Source organism: Ailuropoda melanoleuca, chromosome 9 (assembly GCF_002007445.2).
Source record: "Ailuropoda melanoleuca isolate Jingjing chromosome 9, ASM200744v2, whole genome shotgun sequence".
In the NCBI taxonomy this organism is placed as follows: Eukaryota; Metazoa; Chordata; class Mammalia; order Carnivora; family Ursidae; genus Ailuropoda; species Ailuropoda melanoleuca.
This window is the reverse complement of record NC_048226.1, coordinates 27,944,852-27,967,403: the sequence shown is the minus strand read 5'-3', so window position 1 is coordinate 27,967,403 and position 22,552 is coordinate 27,944,852. Positions and strand designations below refer to the sequence as shown.

The following is a 22,552-nucleotide window of genomic DNA, read 5'->3' as shown; positions in this document are numbered from 1 at the left end:
TTTATTACCAGACAAAATAGTAGCCAAGAAACATTTTAAAAAGAAATATTTTTTAATTATTAAAGAAGTATTTTAACAGAATTGGAAAATAATTTTTAATTTATATGTGTATAACAGATCTTTAAAGCATATAGAGCAAAAACTGACATAATTGAAAGGAAAAATGGAAAAATCTATGCTCATACTATGAAATTTTAACATAACTGTCTCAACACTGATAGTACAAGTAAACAAAAATCAAGATATAAAATATTTAAACAACGTGATTAATGAACCTGTTATAATGTACTCTAACAAATATGCTTCCTTTTTTCCATTTTTTTTTTCTTTTGATCCTTCAACCTGGGAATATTTTACTGACATGTCTTCTAGTCCACTGATCCTCTATTCTGTATGCTTAACCCATCTTTTCTTAAATATATTAGTAATAGGTATTTTGAAAAGTCCGTGTCTGAAAATTAAAATATCTGAACTGCCTGTGGGTTTGTTACTTTAAAAACATTTTTGGGGAGTTCTCTGGTATTTGACCCTGTTGGTTTGTTTCTTTGTTTGTTTGTTTTTAGCATGCCTCGTAATATTTAATTGAATGTTTAACATGGTGTATTTAAAATTATAGAGGCTCCTTTAAAAAATATTGTTGTTTTTCTTCTGGCAAAAAGATAGAGTTAAGTTAGTTCACCTTAATCATTTAATATTTGGTTTGAGGTTTTATTAAAGTTGATGTGTTTCAGTTTTGTCCTTATTCCTTTTGGGTCTTAACTGAAAATCTGGGGTTTTTGCCAAGACTATTACATTCTTGAATTCCTTAGCACGCTACAGTTGATATAATATCTGCTTAGCTCATTAGCATCCCAGCTGCTGCTTTTTGCTGGGTATCATGGAGTCTTGCCATATATGCGCAAAGCTTAGTAGTTGTCAGACTCCTTAGGGAAGGTTAAATGCAGTTCCTGCCTCTTCAAGATTTTTGCCCCTGAAGTCTCAGTTATTTTAGACTCATTGAACTCCAGTATTTGTTTCAGCCAGACAGGACTGCTGATTTCTGCTAGGACTCACTCGCCCTGCATTGTGAATTTGAAATGTCTTCAGGGAAAAATTCCAGGGTGAATTCGGATTTTATGTTATCCTTCCCTTTGCTCAGGAATTGTAGTTCCTCAAATCTTGCCTATCTTGGTTGGTTTCCAATGCCTTTAGACAGTCTAGCTTTTATAGTTGTGTTTGGCATGAAGAGGGTTAATTTTGATATGGGCTACTTTGTTATGGTAATAACTTAAGTCCAAATATATATCCAAGTACACATGGAACATTTACCAAAATTGACACATGCCAAGCCATTAAACAAATTTCACAAAATTTTAGATGACTGAACTGATTTTGTCTTCTTAAACATTGTGGAATTAAGTTAGAAATCAATTAAAAAAGATAGCCATATAATTCTCAGATTTTTGGAATTTTGGAATATATTTCTGAATAACCCATGAGTCAGGGAAGAAATGATAATGAAAATTACAAATTGGGAAGTCACTGAAAATTAACATTTAAAATCTTGTGGGTTTAAGGTAATGCTGTGCTTCGAGGAAAATTTCTAGCCTCAATTTGATATGTTAGAAAAGAAAAAATCTATCTCTGGAAATTAGAAAAGAACAAATTAAAACACAAGGAACATAAGAAGGAAGGAGAAGAGACAGGTGAGAATTGAGAAAATCAGCAGAGCCAAAAGATAATTCTTTGAATAGGCTAACAAAATTAACGGGCTTCTAATACTGATTATGAAAAAAGAGGAGACAAGACATAATACCAGGTATGAGATAAGGGCATGAGTTGAGACCCCATAGATATTAAGAAGATAATAGGAGGATATTATGAACAATATTACATACTAAATTTAGAAACAGAAGAAATTGATAAATTTCTTGAAAAACACTATGTAACCAAACTTTCATAGCAGGAATTAGAAAAATTTGAAGGAATTTAGTAAATATTTTAAATTTATTTTTATTTTTATTTTTTTAAGATTTTATTTATTTATTTGACAGACAGCCAGCCAGCGAGAGGGGGAACACAAGCAGGGGGAGTGGGAGAGGGAGAAGCAGGCTCCCAGCAAGGAGCCCGATGTGGGGCTCAATCCCAGAATGCCAGGATCATGCCCTGAGCCGAAGGCAGACACTTAATGACTGAGCCACCCAGGCACCCCTAATAAGTATTTTTTAAAAATCTGAGTGTACAATTAACATTTTTTCACAAAGAAAATTCTGGGTCAAGATGGCTTCACTGCGAATTCTTTCAAACTTTTAAGGTAAAAATAACATTAATCGTATAGAAACTCTAATGAGAATAAAAAAGTGGATCTTGTTTTATGATGCCAGCACAACCTAACAAAGGATTTTATAAAATAGAACATTTTCTCTTGAACAATAATAAATTGTAAACAGAATATTAGTGCATTAAATATAGTGATAAGTAGAAATGGTAATAAATCAGTTATGTTGGGATTATTCTTTCTCTTTTCAATTATTGGTTATATTAATTTGAATTTAGTGCTACTTTATTAATGACATTTGTAAAATTTTAAAAATTGTACAAGTTCTGGAGCATAAGAATTATGACATGAAATATAATTTTTTGTTTTGTGTACTTACAAAATTATTCTAAGTATTTAGAAGCTCTCTTGACAGGTTAATTGCATGATTTGCTCTTCTCAACAAGCATTCTTCATTATGGGAATAATTTTTCAATACAGTTTTTACTGAAGGTTCCTTAAAAATGTAATTTGTTCATAGCTAATTTCTTAGTGTCTAAGAGACCTGTGTTATAGTTTGTTTTGATACATTCCTCTGACTTGCTTCAGTTATTTCACTTTTTCTTTTTACTACATGATAGTGTTTGTGTTGGCCATCATATTGGTTATGGACTAGGTTCAAGTGTTAAGCAGTATTTCTTTCTATAAGAAAGCTTTGAAAGAAGGGTGTTTTTCTTTCCTTTAAAAAGTAAAGTTATTAATCATACTGCTCCTAAGGGTGAGCCAGTTAAATTAAGTGGAAACTGAAATCTTTTGTTAAACTTAATTTCATAATTTAGTTTTTTTTCTTTTGGTATGTATGATTTTTATAAGATTGATTTTTATATTTTAATATATATTAAATATATATTATGTTAAATATTAAATATAAATTAAATAAAATATATTAAATGTTAGATATATATTAAATATGTATTGCAATATATATTTAAATATATGTATATGTGTGTGTGTATATATGTGTGTGTGTGTGTGTATATATATTCCTCCTCCCCCAACCCCAACAGAAGTGCCTCAACTTTATTGCAGGGAAACTAGGAAGGAGCAGCGCAAGTAAAGGTCTCTGTAGGCGCTCCCATCACTGAGCAGGACTTCCAGGCTCTAGGTCTGTCTGGAAGTCAGGAGAGGTTAAGTGTCCTGTCCCCTTTGGTCCGTCTTGGGCCCAGAGGTCCAGGCCCTTGGTGCTTGGGGCTGAGGTAGGAAATAGCCTTGCCTGTTTTTCCCAGCGTCTCCACCGGTCTCCAAACTGTGCTCAGAGTTGATGCCAGTCTTCTTGTTGAGTAGGTCAGTGTCAAACTCAACTCCTTGTTGAGCTTGTTGAGCACCTGACTGCATTAGAGCAGCCTTCACAGGTCTTATCCTCAGAGAACTTGTGCTTCAGCATGACGATGGATGTGGTAGTGATGGTGGCGACCCCTCTTTTATATATATATATTTAAAAGACAAATGTCCATTGACTGATGAATGGATAAAGAAGATGTGGCGTGTGTGTATGTCTACACACACGCGCGCGCACATGGTGGAATATTACTCAGCCATCAAAAAGAATGAAATCTTGCCATTTGCAATGCCATGGATGGAACTAGAGGGCATTGTATTATGCTAAGCTAAATAAGTCAGTCGGAGAAAGACAGATGCCATATGATTTCACTCATACGTGGAATTTAAGAAACAAAACAGATGAACATAGGGGAAGGGAAGGAAAAATAAAATAAGATGAAAACTGAGAAGGAGGCAAACCATAAGAGACTCTTTATAGGACACAAACTGAGGGTTGCTGGAGGGGGAGATAAGTTGGGGGGATGGGGTAAATGGGTAGGCATTAAGGAAGGCACTTGATGTAATGAACACTGGGTGTTATATGCAAGTGATGAATCACTAAATTCTGCTGGAACTAATACTACAGTATATGTTAACTAACTTGAATTTAAATAAAATCTTGAAAGGAAAGGACTGATACATAACATGCTAAATTTTTGAAATTTAAATATGGATGAAAATTGGTTGTGGCTTGGATAGTGTATGATTTGAGGTATAATATTAATTTTGTTGTTTGCCATAATTGTTATGTTTTTTAAAAAATCCTTTTAAAGACACATACAGAACATCTACAGGAGAAATGGTAATGATGTCTAGAATTTGCTTTAAAATCTTTCAGAAAAAGAGTAGGGAAGGGGAACTAGATGAAATAATAGATGTTGATAATTTTTAAGCTGAATGATTGGAACATGGGGCTCATCATACTATTTTTTCTATATAGCATATTTGAGAATCCTCATAATAAACTTTAAAAAGCACAAAAATTTAAACATACTTTCTCCCCTTCAAGATTTCCAAGTCCAGACCTTTGAAATAAAAGATTACAGGTCTGTCTTATCTTTATTTTAAAATATAATATACAGTACTAACACAGTTGTATTTTTAAAAATAGGATAGTGAGTTAACATTCCCAATTACAAGGATGTGCATTTTGTAAGCATTTTTTTTTCCTTTGAAGTAAAATTTCTTCCCTTTAGTGATTCATTTGATGGTATGGTCTTGATACCCATAAAAAATGTAGTTTTCAGCTGTGAAGTAAGTTTTCAGTTTTTCAGAAATAAATTTCAGAAATCAGCCTACTTTTTCCTATTAATTTTTTTCTATTAATTTTTATACCACCTTTGTTAAGATAAAATTCATATACCATATAATTTATCCATTTAAAATATACAAGTCATCTGTTTTTAGCATATTCACACATATGTAGTATCATAATCACAATTATAGAACATTTTCATCACCTCGAAAAGATACCTCTTTGGCATAGAATTTTTGGATTTGACACGAAAAGCAAAGGCCACAAAAGCAAAAAGCGAGCATAACTACATCAAATTAAAGAGCTCTGTATAACAAAGGAAACCAACAAACAAAGGAAACCAACAAACTGAAGAGACATCCTACAGAATGGGAGAAAATACTTGCAAATCATATATCTGATTGGGGTTAATATCCAAAATATATAATGAACTCATACAACTCTATATCAGAAACAAGCAATATAATTAAAAAATGGGCAGAGGATCTGAATAGACATTTTTCGAAAAATGGTATCCAACTGGCCTCAGGTACCTGAAAAGGTGCTCAACATCATGAGTCATTAGGGAAAAGGAAATCAAAACCACAATGAGATATCAGAATGGTTGTCATCAAATAGACAAGAGATAACAAATATTGGAGAGAATGTGGAGAAGAGAGAACCTTTGTACATTGTTGGTGGGAATGTAAATTTTTACAGCCACTATGGAAAACAGCGTGGAGTTTCCTCAAAAAATCAAAATAAAACTGCCATATGATCCAGCAATCCCACCTCTGGGTATATATCCAAAAGAAATGAAAACACTACCTTGACAGATACCTGTACTTACTTGTTCATAGCAAGATTGTTCATAGCAAGATTGTTTACAATAGTCAAAACATAGAAGCAATTTAAGTGCCCATTGATCCATGAGATAAAGAACATTTGGATAAAGAACATGTGGTGTATATATATTTGAAGTTGCTTTTTTTTTTCCTTTTTTCTTTTTTTTAATAATATTTTTTATTCTGTTAGTCACCATACAGTACATCCTTAGTTTTTGATGTAGTGTTCCATGATTCATTATTTGTGTAAAACACCCAGCGCTCCATGCAGTATGTGCCCTCCTTACTACCCATCACCAGCCTATCCCAATCCCTCACCCCCCTCCCCTCTGAAGCCCTCAGTTTGTTTCCCAGAGTCCATAGAGACAGTAAACTTAGAAGTTCTTATCTCAAGAAAAAAATATTTGTAACTAGGTGTGAGGTGCTAGATATTAACTAAACTTATTTCAGTAATCATTTCTTGATAAATACATATAACAAACAATATGTTGTACCTTAAAGTAATACGGTGTTACATGTCAATTATATCTCAGTAGAACTGGAAAGAAAAGAAATCTCATACCCTTTACTTAACACCCATCTAACCCTGGATTCCCCTTAGTATTTTCACTATATTTTATTTAGCCATTCTGGTAGCTATATAGTAATATCTCATTGTGATTGTTTAATTTGCATTTCTCTAATGGCTAATGATGTTGAACATCGTTTGTGTACTTGTCATTTGTATATACCCTTCAGTGTAATCTTTGTTCACGTCTTTTGCCCATTTTCTGCTTGTATTGTTTGTAATATTACTGTTGAACTTTGAGCATTATTTATATATTCTAGACATTAGTCCTTTGTTGTTACATTCTCTTCACAGAGTTTGTCACGGGGGAAATTTTTCAATTTTGATGTGGTCCATTAGGCCTCTGTTTATGGATCATGCTTTTGGTGTCAAGTGTAAGAACTCATTGTCTAGCCATACATTTGAAAGATTTTGTTTTGTTTTTTTTTTCTTAAAGGTTTTATAGTTTTACATCTTAAATTAGTGACACATTTTGAGTTAATTTTTGGGTGAAGTGGGAGTTTTAGATGGAGGTTTATATTTTGCCTATGGATGTCTTATTGCTCCACCACCATTTGTTAGGTACTCTGTTTTGAAATTTTGTCAAAAATCAGTTGGGCATATTTGTGTGGGTGTATTTCTGGATTTTGTATTCTAGTTCTTTGATCTTATCATTCATTCATTGTGTTTTGTTTTTCCACCCATCCTGTACTGTCTTGATTACTCTCGCTCTGTGGTAAGCCTTAATATTGAGTAAAGTGATTCCTTTTGTTTTGTTCTTCTCTTTAAAAATTGTTTTTAGTTATTTTAGTTTGTGTTTATCTATATAAAGTTTAGAATAAGCTTCTCTAATATCTAAAAAATGTTGCTGGGATTTGATAGAAATTACGTTACAGCTATTGATCATTTTAGAGAGAACCAACATTTTTACTAAACTGAATTTTCTAATCAGCATTTATTTTCTAATGAACATGGTATGTCTTTCCATTTATTAGGTCTTTTTTTTAATCAGTCTTTTGTAATTTTTAGGATACACATATTGTACCTTTTTTTGGTTAGATTTGTTACTAAATATTTCATTTTCTTCAGTGAATTTTAAATTTTTTTAATGATTTATTTATTTGAGAGAGAGAGAAGGAGCATAAAAATTGGGGGGAGGGATAGAGGGAGAGAGAAAAGGGGATTGCCCAATGAGTAGGGAGCCAGATACAGGGCTGGATCCCAGGATCCTGGGATCATGACCTGAGCCGAAGGAGATGCTTAACTGAGTGAGCCACCCAGGTGCCCCAGTGTAATAGTAAATTGTTTTAATTTCAGTTTCCACATGTTCACTGTTATATGCAAAATGCAATGGACTTGTGCATTGACCTATATCTTACAACTTTACTGAATTTATGTAATAATTCTGGAATTTTTATGTGTATTCCCTGCAATTTTCTATGTAGACAATCATGTCATCTGAAATTAGGGACAGTTTTATTTCTTCGTTTGCTGTATTTTTTTTAAAGATTTTATTTATTCATTTGAGAGAGAGAGAGCACGAGCGGGGGCTAGTGGCAGAGAGAGGGGGAGAAGCAAACTCCTACTGAGCAGGGAACCTGACAAGGGGCTCAATACCAGGACCCTGAGATCATTACCTGAGCCGAAGGCAGATGCTTAATGGACTGAGCTACCCAGGCACCCCTAGCTGTAGGTTTTTTGTAGATATTTATCAAGTTGAGTAAGTTCCCCTATATTATAGTTTAATGAGTTTTTCTCTTGAATGGGTATTGGCTGAAATACTTTTTCTGTATCAGTTGATAAGTTCATATGATTTTCCTTGTTTAGTCTGTTGACAGTCGTGGATTGCATTGATTTTTTTGAATGTTGAACTGGGTTTGCATACCTGAAATTAACTCCACTTGATCATAGTTTGTAATTCTTTTTTTTTTTTTAAAGATTTTATTTATTTATTTGACAGAGATAGAGACAGCCAGCGAGAGAGAACACAAGCAGGGGGAGTGGGAGAGGAAGAAGCAGGGTCATAGCGGAGGAGCCTGACGTGGGGGCTCAATCCCATAACGCTGGGATCACGCCCTGAGCCGAAGGCAGACGCTTAACCGCTGTGCCACCCAGGCGCCCCTGTAATTCTTTTTATACGTTGCTAGATTTGATATGCTGATATTTGTTGATGATTTTTACATTTAAATTCATGAGAAATATTGTTATTTAGTTTTATTTTTATTTACTGTCTTTATGTGTTTTTGTATCAAGGTAAAACTGGCCTTATAACTTGGGAAGTATTCTCTCCTCTTCTATTTTCTGGAATAGTTTGTGTAAAATTCATGTTAATCCTTTTAAAAGTGTTCCATAGAATTTGCCAGAGAAACCATCTGGGACTGGAGATTTGCGGGTGGGGGGGAGCTTTTAAAGTACAAATTCAGTTTCCATAATAATTATGAGACTATTCAGATGGTATGTTAGGGTAGGATATAGGCATGTCCTTTTATTTTTCTGTTTTCTCTGTTTCCACTGTTTCCCTTTTTTTACTTTCTTATGGGTAACTTGACCATTTTTTTATGATTCCATGTTGACTATTTATAATGTTTTGGAGTATATTGATTTGTACAGTTTTTTTTATAGTTGTTGCCTTAGGTATTACATTGTACATATGTAAGTTACCATACTTTACTGGCTTTGATGTTTACCACCATGAATGAAATGCAGAAACCTTCTAATTGTTTACCTTTACTCTCTCTACTTCTTTGTATAATTGTCTTAATTATATTGTTTCCTACATCAAATGGTGTTTTAATTTTTTGTTTTACTTTCAAACATGATTCAAGAAAATGAGAGGAATAGTTTATTATATTTATTTTTACTCATTTCAGTATTCTTTCCTGTTTGATTTTTTTTTTAAACCTTCTTCTCTTACTCATTTTTCTTTAGGGAGCTTCCTTTAGCCATTCTTCAATGGGCAGGTTTACTACTGATACATTCTTTCAGTTTTTCCTTCATCTGAGAATGCCTTTATTTACTTCTTCATTCTTGAGGAATATTTTCCCTGGATATAGAATTTGCAATTGACAGTTCTTTCAGTCCCTGAAAAATGTGTCACTTCCTCCTGGTCAGCAATGTTTCAGATGAGAAATCTGCTGTCATTAGAATTTATGTTGCTCTGTGGATAATATATTTTTCCCTGTGGCTGCTTTCAATAATTTTCCTTTTCTTTTTTTTTCCCTAGTGGTTTAATTATGATGTGTCTTAGCCTGGATTGGGGGGATATGTTTCCTAATTTCTTGAATCTGTAGTTTTATGTCTTTCACTAAGTTTGGCTAGTTTTCAGCCATTCTTCAAATATTTCTTTAGTTTTACAGTCTCTTTCCTCTCCTTCTGGGACTCTGATGACACGTTACCTGTTTTATTATTGGCCCACAGGTCCCTGAGACTCTGTTCTTGTTCCCAGTGACACTTTCCCAGAAAAATTGGGGCACTACCTTTTACCATCTCCTTGGCTCCTCCTGGTGGTATAAGCTCATCTCTTCTTTGGGCCCCACTGAGCCAGGTAGAGGCAAAGTGAAGGGAGAACAACTCACACCACCATCTTGTTGCTGTAGGGTGTGGTGGAATCTTAGCTCCCTGCCTGGCCCTATTGATACCGTGGCAAGGGGAAGGGAGGTCCAAGTGCCAAGTAAATCTGCCTTCCAGCACTTCATTTTGCTGCCTTAATGTTGGTTGGGTGGAAGCTCAGCTTTCTACTGGGACCTGCTGATACTGGTGGAGGGGGAGAACAGAATGTTGAGTAGTTTCTATTTCACACTGTGCCTTTGATGCTGAATGGAAGTGGAGGCTGTGCTCACCATTGGGCCCCGCTGACCCTGGGGGTAGGGAGGACCACTGACTACCAGTTCTGACTTGTACTCCAGCAGTCTCATTGCTGCTCAGTGGGTATGGTTCATCTTCCCACTGGGCCACACTGACAGTAGGGTTGGGGGAAAGTGGAGTGATGAACAACTCCAGTTCCTGCTGTCTTATTTAGTCCTGTCAATGTGAGTTGGAGGTGGAAGTTCAGCTCACCATTCACCTTTGCTGACACTACTTTGGTGGGGGAATTGGATCACTATCAGCTTCTGTTAGTTGGCAGTGGAGTTTTAGCTCCCTGCTTACCTTATTGAAACCATAGGCATAGGGTTTCCACTGATCGTCGGCTGGAAAAGAGTGAATATTTTCAAAAAGATTTTCTGTTTTGTTAGGCTATTCTTTTCCCTGTCCTTTGGCTTGGCAAAACAGGTTTTGCTCATGCTTATTTTGTTTATGGCTCTTGGTCCTGGGTTGGAGGCTTGTATAGCATCCTGTCTGGAGTATAATAAGGAAACCGAGAGAAGTCACTGCTGTGCTGCTTTTTAAGTCTCAGGGTCTCTTGGCAGTCCTCCTACTTCTTTCTGTCTCTTAAAATCTTCCTAAGTTTATTTTGTGTGTTTTGTCAAGGGCTTTCTCTTGTAAGGAGGAGGACGTGGAGATGAAGGTGGGCTACTCCATCTTGGCCACAACTGGAAGTCTTCATATTAATCTTGAAAGACTACAATTAGTTGATAAGATTTAAAAATTGTAGCTGTATACATCGCTATAAACATATATATCTCAGGCTGTGACATTTTGAAACATTTCAGTGAAAGATTCTTATTTATTTTAGGCTATTTTGCTGTGTGAACTTTGGACACGGGTCCTCAGTTTCCTTGTATATTTGGTGAAATACTGGATTAGATCCTCTAGGGTTCCTTCAGTTAACAGTCTATAGTCTTAATAGTTTTTTTTTTTTTTTAAGTCAAATGTACTGGGATAGAGGAAAGAACTTGGACTTTAGAGGTAGGCCTGTGTTTGGATTCTGAAAGATAGAGAGGCAATTTTTAATGTAGCCATTGGGACATGGACACCAGAACTAGTTTGCCTGGACTTGCATCTTGGCTTTACCTTTTCTGGGTGTGCGACCTTGGGAAATTACTTAATCTCTCTTTGTCTCATTTTTTAAATGACAGATGGGGTAAATGAAATGACAAATGATAGATTTTATCAGTGATAAATTTGGGATGATAGTACTGGTATTACAGGGTTGTTATGAAGATTAAGAATTATTCTGTGTAAAACACTTGGAACAGTGTTAGCATATAGTATACACTATATAAATGTTTATTATTACTTTCTGACTCTCTGGCCTTATGTCAGTCTTAAGCTGAATCTCAGTTTTGTCATTTGTAAAATAGGGAAAATTATAGCTACTCACAGTGCAGTTGTATTAGACATTACGCATGTACACACACACACACACACATTGTGCCTTGCACGATAATTAGTGTCATGCTCATATATTAGTTACATTTAATGGGAATTAGGTTGGAAATGTTTTTATTTTATAGATTTTTGAAAATATCATCTAAAGAAATCTTGATTTATTTCCTTTCCTCAATTGCACAGAACGGAAAGATGCAGAAGGATGGGAGACCGTTCAAAGAGGAAGGCCTGTTCGTTCACGATCAACAGCAGTGATGACAAAAGTTTCAGTAGCAACAGAAACATTAAGGTCAAAAGATGACAGTGATAAAGAAAACATACATCTTTTACCTGATGAAAGCATTCAGAAAAGTGAATTTGCTGGAGATGGACCTTCCAATACTATAGAGTCTCGGTCCAAAGACGCCTTACACTCTTGTGACCATCCTCTTGCTGAAAGGACCCAGGTAGTACATTTTGAAAATCTCTTTTACTGCCTTTTTTATAAAGGATATGTCTATGCTGGAATGCCTTATTTTCCTATTTAACTTTTCATTTTGAAGTATTTCAGATTTCCAGAAAAGTTGCATGAATGAACAATGAACCCTCCTGTACCCTTTACCTAGATTCACAGATTAACATTTACCTCATTTTTTCTTTTCTCTCTATATCGATGCATCACAAACACATATTGCATGCTAAACATTTGAGAGTAATATGCAAACATCATAACCATTCACCTTTAAATATTATAGCATGCACCTTCAAGGAATAAAGAAACTCTTACTTAACCATTTTAATTGTAAATTGAGGGAATTTGGCATCTATATAGTGTTTTCATCTAATCTATAATTCATATTCATGTCCCAGTAATTTTCCTTACAGAATTTTTTCCCTGAGCCAGGATCCAATCTAGAATCACACATTGTATTTAGCTTTGGTTTTTTTTTTTTTTTTAACATCTTTCACCTGGGACAGTTTTTCAGTTTGTCTTTCACTATTCATGTTTTTGAAGAGTATATTGCATTTCTCTTTTTGTAGAATGTCTTTCAGTTAATTCATTATCCAAGTTAGCTTATCCATTTTTGACAGAAATAAAGCGATTGCCCTTAGAGGGCTTCTAGAGGTGTATGAATTAATTTGCCCAAGTTTGTTGATTACTTGTTTTAAGTGATATCCTACTGCTTCATTTGGAGTGTTATTAAAAATGGTGATGAGGGGCACCTGGCTGGCTCAGTCGGTAAGTGTCTGCCTTTGGCTCAGGGCATGATCCCAGGGTACTGGGATCGAGCCCCGCATCGGGCTCCCTCCTCCACTGGGAGCCTGCTTCTTCCTTTCCCACTCCCCCTGCTTGTGTTTCCTCTCTCGCTGGCTGTCTCTCTCTCTCTCAAATAAATAAATAAAATCTTAAAAAAAAAATGGTGATGAAAGTAAGGATCTTTAAGGACTTGCTCTCCTTTTACGTCCTGCAATTCAAGTGTAGAATAATTTGCTAATATTTAATACAATTCTTTAAAGCTGATATTCTCAGTATTTCTGCTGTTAGTCCATTTGAAATTTATTTTATTTATTTGATGAAGGAATCAATTTTTCAAGTATTTGTTTACATAAAGATTCATGTTCAAATAGTATAATTTTACATAAAATGAAATATAAGAGATATTCTTTGATATGACACAGGGGCTAAGTAGAAAAGTTGTACAATAATTACAATATTTCTGTTTAGTATCTGCTTTTTAAAGTTTTCTCTCTTTACCTTTAGGATATTGATTTTTTGTTGGAAACTGTACTCAACTTCTATGTTTTTCCTCTTAATGATGATAATGGCTCTTAATTGTACATTGTTCCTGATGTTCTGCAACTCTTTAATGTATGTGTGCCCATGTGAGATTGGCAGCTCTTTGTGAGCAGTATCTTATGTTGCCTTTTAATTTCCCACATTGTGGAGCAGAATCCTAAACACATAGGACACAATCAGTACTTTTGTTGGATATACTTTTAAGAAACCTTTTAATGTTAAACTGGAGGAAGAAATCTCTCTTTTTAAAATTTGGTTTCCTTTTTTTCTTTTTTTTTTTTTTTAAGATTTATTTATTTATTAGAGCCTGTGTGAGTTGGGGGAGAGGGGCAGAGGGAGAAGGAGAGAATCTCAGGCTGACTCCCTGCTGAGTGCAGAGCCCTACATAGGGGTTGAGCTCATGATCCTGAGATCATCACCTGAACTGAGATCAAGAGTCAGACATTTAACCTTCTGAGCCACCCAGGTGGCCCAAGAAATCTTTTATATCACTTAACATATGGTTCAGCTTCATTCATCCTAATTTTTATGGCCTGTACTTGGGACTGCATCTTGGTAATAGCATTTTGAATTTTGGCCTGACTGGATTTTAGTTCTTTTATCTCTACAGTAAGGGGTTCTCTAGTGTCTTCTATGCTTTTTTTTCAAGCAAAGCCAGTATCTTTATAATCGTTGTTTTAAATTCTAGTTCAGACATCTTACTTATATCCGTATTGATTAAATCCCTGGCAGTGAGTACTACCTCCTGTTCTTTCTTTTCTTGTGAATTTTTCCATCTTATCATTTTGTCCAGTAAAGAAAAGAAAGAGGAAAACCAACAATAACAACAAAGACAACAGAAAAAAAAATCACTTAACATTAACACCTAGCATTTTTTAAAATTTTTTTAATTTTTATTCTTTAAAATTTTATTTATTTATTTATTTAATGATTTTTTATTATATTATGTTAGTCACCATACAGTACATCCCTGGTTTCCGATGTAAAGTTCCATGATTCATTAGTTGCGTATAACACCCAGTGCACCATGCAATATGTGCCCTCCTTACTACCCATCACCGGTCTATCCCATTCCCCCACCCTCCTCCCCTCTGAGGCCCTCAGTTTGTTTCTCATAGTTCATAGTCTCTCATGTTTCATTCCCCCTTCTGATTACCCCCCTTTCTTTATCCCTTTCTTCTCCTACCGATCTTCCTAGTTCTTATGTTCCATAGATGAGAGAAATCATATGATAATTGTCTTTCTCTCCTTGACTTATTTCACTTAGCATTATCTCCTCCAGTGCTGTCCATGTTGCAGCAAATGTTGAGAATTCGTTCTTTCTGATAGCTGAGTAATATTCCATTGTATATATGGACCACAACTTCTTAATCCAGTCCTCTGTTGAAGGGCATCTCGGCTCCTTCCATGATTTAGCTATTGTGGACAATGCTGCTGTGAACATTGGGAACACCTAGCATTTTTGCTAACATATATTTTAGCTCTAAAATTTAACAATATAATAATTACATTGTTTTTGTGTAATGAATAAATTTACATGATTTTGGGATTTTAGGAATAATCCATACATACAGTTTTTGAGTAATTAAAGTATTGCTAAAATATTTCAATATAAAAAGTTCATTGCTATTGGTGTCCAAGCCAATGGATAACATTTGTTTTTTCCACTGTCCTCCTAAAAATAGAATTAGCATATTTATATATTTTTTCAACATTCCTTTATAGTTTAGCTTTGATTTTGTTGTATAAATGATACTGATTTTTAATAAACAGGGTTGTATATATTGTAAACATCAGTAATGCTAATATAAATATTGCCAAGAAGATTATAAACTATGGTGACTAATGTGTAGATAATGTTGATAGTAGTATAAACAATGTGATATAACTTAAATAATACTTACACTAAAATCAACACTTTGAGACACTTAAGTTTTGACCAATAGTAAAATTTTTAAAGTAGTTTATAAGACTTGACAAAGTTTAATATTTATGTAAATAATTAATCAAACTGGGAGTTTTATAGACAGTGCACTATTTATCTAATGTTTATTTAAATAGTGATGTGAATGGGTTTTAAATTCATAATTTTAGATTTTAGTTCTACTTTTGGAGCTCATTACTCTGAATATAATTGGAATACACAGCAGTGTTCTTTCTGTACTCCATTATAATGTGAAAATAAAAACTTGTTTCTATTTACTAAATTGGAAAGTTGAAAAAATGGATATGTATTTGTCCTCAGACAGTATTTTATTTGACTTAGTTTTCCTATTTCTGTTAGTTGTGTGTTAAATATTCCTAAAGGGCATTGGGGAGGATATGGAAATCTAGATAGGAATTACATGATACACTGTATTTTTTATGGTATATTTCTCTTTTAGATCTGAGAATTGGTATTGTGTACCATGTGGTTTTACATGAAAGATACTTTAAGGTTTGTTAATGTTATTTAAAGAGAGCAAGTGTCATGTTTTGAATAAAATACCCTCAAGGTGGTGTATATTTTGGTGAAAATTGCCTTCATTTGATATTAGAAATTATATTATAATTTCTATAAATTATTATAGAAATATTAATAATATTAATAATAGAAATATTATATTCTATATATTATAATTTCTATAAATTATAATATTAGAAATTCTATCTAATTCTAATTAGAAATAGAATTTCTAATATCATTGGAAAAACCATTGGATAAACCATTGGAAAAACCATGTAAACACCTTTAGTTATTTGAATGTAAGACAAAGTCTAGAATTTCTTTTGTGAGCTATGTAAAGTACTTAACAAGAATCAGCCTACTAAAATAAAATGTAATTACAATATAGTTTAAATTCATAAAGCATTTCAGATAGTGCTCTATACATAGTAGGTGTGCAGATAAAATTTGTGACTGCTTAATTTTTTTTTTTTAACTTGAGATATACAAAAAAGATAAATGAGTTGTCTATCAGCCAGTCAACTACTGCTTTAGTTGATAGGTTTAGTATGATCAGTGTTTCTAGAATGGAGTAGTTTGTATTTTTTATTATCTCTGGTTAATTCTATAAATGTGTTTTGTTAGTTCACAGTGAGTGCATTGGATGATGTCAAGAACTCTGACAGTAGTACTTTACAAGACAGTTCTGTGCGAACTTCTGAAATACCTGCTGTTCACATTGATACAGAGTGTGTTTCAATTACTCAGCAAGCTGACACACCCCCTTTGCGAACAAATGACATGTTTTCGGCAGAGAAAGCAGGGATAGAAAGTGAAATGGACCCTTCAGATATTTCAAATGTGAGTGCTGCTAACTTGGTAAGAACAACTTATCAGAATTCTGAGTAAATATATTAGAAGGATATAAACCCTAATAATAATAATAAATTGTGTTGTGTATTATTTTACACTTTATAAAGCATTTTATATGTATTATTTCATTTTAACATTTTATTCTTATAGCAACATTTTGATATAGTTAAGATTATTCTTGTTTTGTAGAGGAGGAAAATGAGACTGTCTAAGTTAAATAATTATTGCTAAAATCATTCAATTTGTGATTGGATCAAATGTTCTTTAGTCTGGCATTAAGAAACTAAACCAGTAACAATAAAGTCTTCCATGCAACATCTAGCACTCTGATGGATGGGAAATGCTGCCTACTGGACTTTTAAAAATTCTCTTGTTAGTATGTTAGATAGCCTCTATCATTTGCTTGGAGTTGCTCTTTAAGATGAAATTTATTTACCATTCCTGTTGCAGAACATTTAAAAGTGTGTTGATTTGGAATTACAGGTTTATGTTTTTGGATGACTACTTACTTGTCCTCATGTCTTTCTGTTTCCCACTTTAGTATTAAGATACTTGACCTGAGGGTAATCCAGAATGGGTCATTCTAGTTTAAAAGTAACTTTCAAAAAAATAGGTAAATATAAAGAGTTGTTGAGAAAAATTATTAAAATTTTATTTTTTAAGTAGCCACTATATACTATAGTTTTCTTCAAAACTTATTGCCTCATCATGCTGAAAGATGCTATCAACAGGGCACCTGGGTGGCTCAGTTAGTTAAGCAACTGCCTTCGGCTCAGGTCATGATCCTGGAGTCCCAGGATCGAGTTCTGCATTGGGCATGGAGTCTACTTCTCCCTCTGACCCTCCCCCTTCTCATGCTCGCGCGCTCTCTGTCTCTCAAATAAATAAATTTTTTAAAATCTTAAAAAAAAAGATGTTATCAACAGGTGGTATTAGACCAAATTATACATTTTATAGACATAATAACATTAGATATAGATGAAACTTGATAAGGGTTAAGAGAAAAATAAGGGTTATAGTAATAGAAACATTTAAATTTTTAAAATAACGAATAAAGAGCAAATTGTTTTTTAACTTGGCTCTTTCAGTGTGACTGTTCTAAATGTTGAATATAATTGTGGTCATATAAATACTAGACTTAATGTATGGGATAGAAATTTATTATTTTTATATTTTTTATTTTCATAGCTAGAAATCATATTAAATTATTTATTTTGTGAACTGACTCTGTGAAAATCAAGAGGAAAAAGATCCCTAGGGGCGCCTGGGTGGCACAGCGGTTAAGCGTCTGTCTTCAGCTCAGGGCGTGATCCCGGTGTCACATGATCGAGCCCCACATCAGGCTCCTCTGCTATGAGCCTGCTTCTTCCTCTCCCACTCCCCCTGCTTGTGTTCCCTCTCTCGCTGGCTGTCTCTACCTCTGTCGAATAAATAAATAAAATATTTAAAAAAAAAAAAGAGGAAAAGATTCCATACTTAAATAAGCATTAAATAAGTATTTAAAAATTCTTCTTTCATCCATTTTATTTTGATCACATATGTAAATAAGCTTGTGGTAGAATATTAAACTCTTGGTTATTTTAAGGTTCAGATTTACATACTTTATGTGTTCTGCTTTAAATATGAATGTAAGTATATTCTTGAGGAATTTTAACTAAACTAAGATTTTAAAAAATTTTGTTTTTGGATTTGTCGTGGCAGAGATAAGTCTTTGGCTTGCTCTAGATATGTACCTCTTTGTTTAGGTTCTCAGTGGGGGATTATAGAGAATTGCTGCAGTGATGAGAGAACTGTTTTCTTTTCTTTCTTAATACAGTATCGGCATGTAGCTGGTTAGAGGTAAAAATTCTGCAGTTCTCTTAATGAACAAATTTTGGTAAAAAATGTCTGTTAGAACCTTTCTGTTTAAGGTCAACTTTTGTCACTATTATAAATATGTGCCAATATAAAACCTAGCTACAATGGATGTATATTTTTAGATTTACTAAAATTTCAAATTTGGACAGTTTGGAAATTAAAAAAATACATGTAGATATTTATTTGAATTTCACAGTGTGAAAATAGTAGAAGTTGTATATGGATAATTGAATCATTATTTCATCCATAAGCTCTACTACTACATTAAAATCTTTTCAGGTCTTCAGAGACTAAATAGAAATGTACTCTGGGGAAGATAAAATTAGGAGAGCAAATAAGCTCATGTAAGAACTTACTTTCTGCAGAGTTATATGTATTCAACTTTAATATTTGGATTTTTAAATTGTTCTTAAGTTGTAAGGTCTTGTTGCACACCAACAACAGTTTGTATAATATTCTAGGGGAGAAAAGGTTTATAATGCAAAGAATTAGTCTCTCTTCTAACCCCCCCCTCCACTTTCCCGGTTCTGTTCCCCAGGGGCAATCTTTTGTGTTTTGGTCGGGCAGATTATCAAGATGGGAGGTGGAAGGGGGGAAGGGAAGGGAAAGCATTAATAAAGGTATCAGTGCCCATCTCCACTCCAGACCAATTCCCTTATAAGTTGGGGCTCAAGCATTTGCATATTTTAATACCTCTATTGAGGTATAATTGATTTTCAGTAAACTTCAGGTATCTAAAATATACAAATTGTTAAAATTTGTCAAGAAATGAATATACTGATTGCCTCCAGAAGTTTTCAGATTTCCCTTAGTTATCTCTCCTTTCTGTCCTCCCCGTTTTTCCTTACCAGGTCATCACTGTTCTGCTGTCATTATATATTGATTGGCACTTTCAGAACTTTACGTAAATAGAGTAATATCATCTTCTGTTTGGCTTCTTTTACTCAGCATAATTGTTTTGAGGTTCATCCATGTAGTTGTGTGTACTAATAGTTCATTCTTTTTACTGACTTTAGGAGTATTCTGTTGTATGCGTGTAACACAGTATGTTCATCCACCCAAAGTGTTCATCCATTCAGTTGTGGACAGATGTTTGAGTCATTTCCAGTTTCTCTGTTATGAACAATTGCACCATGAATGTTTGTCTTTGTTTTGAACATATGTTTTTGTTTCTTCTACAGAGATACCTAGAAATCAGTTTTGTTGAGAATATTGTTCGGGTCTCTTAGATCCAAGCCAGTTTTCAATACATGTTCTATCAGTTGAGAAAGGGGTATTGAAATCTCTGAATATAACTTGGAAACTGTTTTGTTTTTTAAACAACTCTATTGAGATAAAATGTACGTAACATACAATTTACGTATTTAAATTTTACAATTCTATATTTTTCAGTATATTCACAGTTTTGCGGCAATCACCATGATCAGTTTTAGGACCCTTTCATCACTAGAAAAAGAAACCCAGTACCCATTAGCAGTCACTCCCTTTCACCCCACCCTTCCAACCCTAGATAACCACAGATCTGCTTTCTGTCTCTGTAGATTTGTCTGTTCTGAACATTTCATGGAAATGGAATATAATATGTGGTCTCTTGTGACTGGTTTCTTTCACAGGGCATGATGTTTTCAAGGTTCATTGATGTTTTAGCCTTCATTCCTTTTTGTGGCCAAAAAATATTCCATTGTATAGATATGCCACATGTTATTCATTCATCAGTTGAAGGACATCTGGGCTGTGTTCGTTCTTTGGCTGCTATAAATTATGCTGCTTTAAATATTTGTGTATACATTTTCATGTGGATATATGGTTTCATTTCTCTGGGGTAAATATCTAGGAGTGGAATTGTTGGGTCATATGGTAACTTTATGTTTCACCTTTTTGAAGAATTATCAGACTCTTTTCCAAACTGGCAGCACCTTTTTACATTCCCATTAAGTTTATTTGCTTTTGCAGTTCGATCCATTTCTGCTTCATGTATTTTGAATCTCTGTTATTAAGTCCATAAATGGTTAGGTTTGTTTTGTCTTTTTGATGAATTAGCCCTTTTATCATTATGAAATGACCTTTTTTATCTCTCCTGATATTTTTGCTCTGAAATCTGTGTCTGACATTAATTCTTAAGTTTCCTTTTGATTAATGTTAGCATTGTAGCACTTTCACTTGTAATCTGTTTATATTCTGATACGTCAATTAAGTTTCTTTGGGGCCGCATATGTTTGGATCTTGCTTTTTATCCCATTTGACAATGTCTATTAATTGACGTATTTAAACTATTCCAGTCTAACCTATTGATTATTGATATGGTTCCTTTAAATATACCATCTTAACGATTTGTTTTCTCTTTGGCTCATCTGTTCTTCACCCCCTTTTTCTTCTCTTTCTCCCTCCTTTTGTATTAATTATGTTTGATAATTCCATTTTATCTCCTTTGTTGGCTTATTAGTCATTAATCTTTATTTTGTTATTTCAGTGTTTACTTTAGAGTTTCTAGTACACATTTTTAGCTTATCATATGGATTTATTAATGATTTGGATGCATATTATTTGTATTTTTTCTAATGCATATTTTTAAGTTAGATACATATGTTCAGAAAGTAACATCACCATTACAGAATAACATCATTCTGTGTTCCCTTTATATATTTTTCTTTTGTTTTAAAGATATTTGATCTATAACTGTTTTGAATTTTGGCACTCAAACTAAATTCATACTTGACATTAATAGTACCTGTTATTTGTATAACTTCACAGTTTCTCATACACAGCAGTCTGATAAAGAAGGTAAGTCATGGATTATCATACCATTTTGTGGAAGACAGAATATGCTCTTGGTTTTAAGAAGCTTCCAAGTCGCACAGGTAGCAAGTGAATGAACTTATACTGAGCCCCATGTTTTATAATTCCAGATCAGTGCTACTTTTTGTATTCTGTTGAGTGTGTCATTAGAACATAAAGAAAAAAATGATTACTTAACTTTCCACTCAACTGATGATTCTTTTGTTTGTTTATTTTTAACTTTATAGTCCATGGCAGAAGTTCTTGCTAAAAAAGAAGAGCTAGCAGATCGTCTAGAAAAAGCCAATGAAGAAGCCATTGCTAGTGCAATTGCTGAAGAGGAGCAGTTAACCAGAGAAATTGAAGCAGAAGAAAACAATGATATTAATATTGAAACTGACAACGATAGTGATTTTTCCGTGAGCTTTTATTTATTAAGTTTTTTTAATTCCACTGTAGTTAACATACAGTATTATATTAGTGTTAGGTGTACAATATAGTGATTCAGCAATTCTCTACAGTAGTCATTGCTCATCATGATAAGTGTACTCTTAATCCCCTTCACCTATTTCATCCCCCCCACCTCTGATATACTTTATTTTAAATGAGTACCCCCAGTTAAAGGTATTTCTTTTTTCCCCACAAGAACATTTTTTACTTGAAGCATACTGTAGAACACGTTTTAAAAAATATATATAAAACATTCCATCCAAGAAAAATAGAATACACATTTTCTTTACACACAGAAGAATCCCCTGGCTAAATCACATAAAAAGAGACATAACAAATATTACAAATTTAAGAAGACTGAGATCATACCAAGTATATTTTCTATGCACAATGATACAAAACTAAAGATCAACAATAAAACAAAGTTGGAAAATCTACAATGTAAATATTAAACAACACACTACTACACAAGCAGTGGGCCAAATAAGAAATCAAATGGCAAATCAAAATATGTCTCAAAACAAAAGAAGAAGAAAACACTATGTTCCAAAACCTTTGCATCAGCAAAAGCAGATGTCAGAGTGAAATGTATGTTATAAATACTTGTATTAAGAAAAATAGTTGAAGTAAACATTACACCACAAGGAAGTAGAAAAAGAAGAAACTTAGCTGAAATTTAGTAGAGGAGAGAAATAACAAAGAAAAATCAGAAATAAATAAAGGCCAGAATAAATAACATAACATTGAAAGTCATGACCAGTTTCTTCCCCCAAAAAAGAAACAGAATTGGCAATGCTTTAACTGTATTAACTAAGAAAAAAAAAAAAGACTCAAAAACCAAAAGGAGAAATGGAAGAGAAAACAATACAACAGACAATAATAGAT

The 22,552-nt window shown here is 33.6% G+C and overlaps 1 protein-coding gene across 4 annotated transcripts in view; it reads left to right on the top strand.

Moving 5' to 3' along the window:
- The window catches only part of SCAPER (S-phase cyclin A associated protein in the ER), a 490,627-nt gene that overhangs the window by 93,922 nt on the left and 374,153 nt on the right, over positions 1-22,552 (top strand). For 2 of the 4 annotated variants that reach the window (XM_034668001.1, XM_034667999.1), the window contains exons 7-9: positions 11,694-11,956; positions 16,358-16,573; positions 21,466-21,636. In XM_034668001.1, the coding sequence (XP_034523892.1) occupies positions 11,694-11,956; positions 16,358-16,573; positions 21,466-21,636 (650 nt within the window). Of the gene's footprint in view, positions 1-11,693; positions 11,957-16,357; positions 16,592-21,465; positions 21,637-22,552 lie in introns of all 4 variants that reach the window. The other 2 variants (XM_034668000.1, XM_034667997.1) reach the window with 1 other exon arrangement.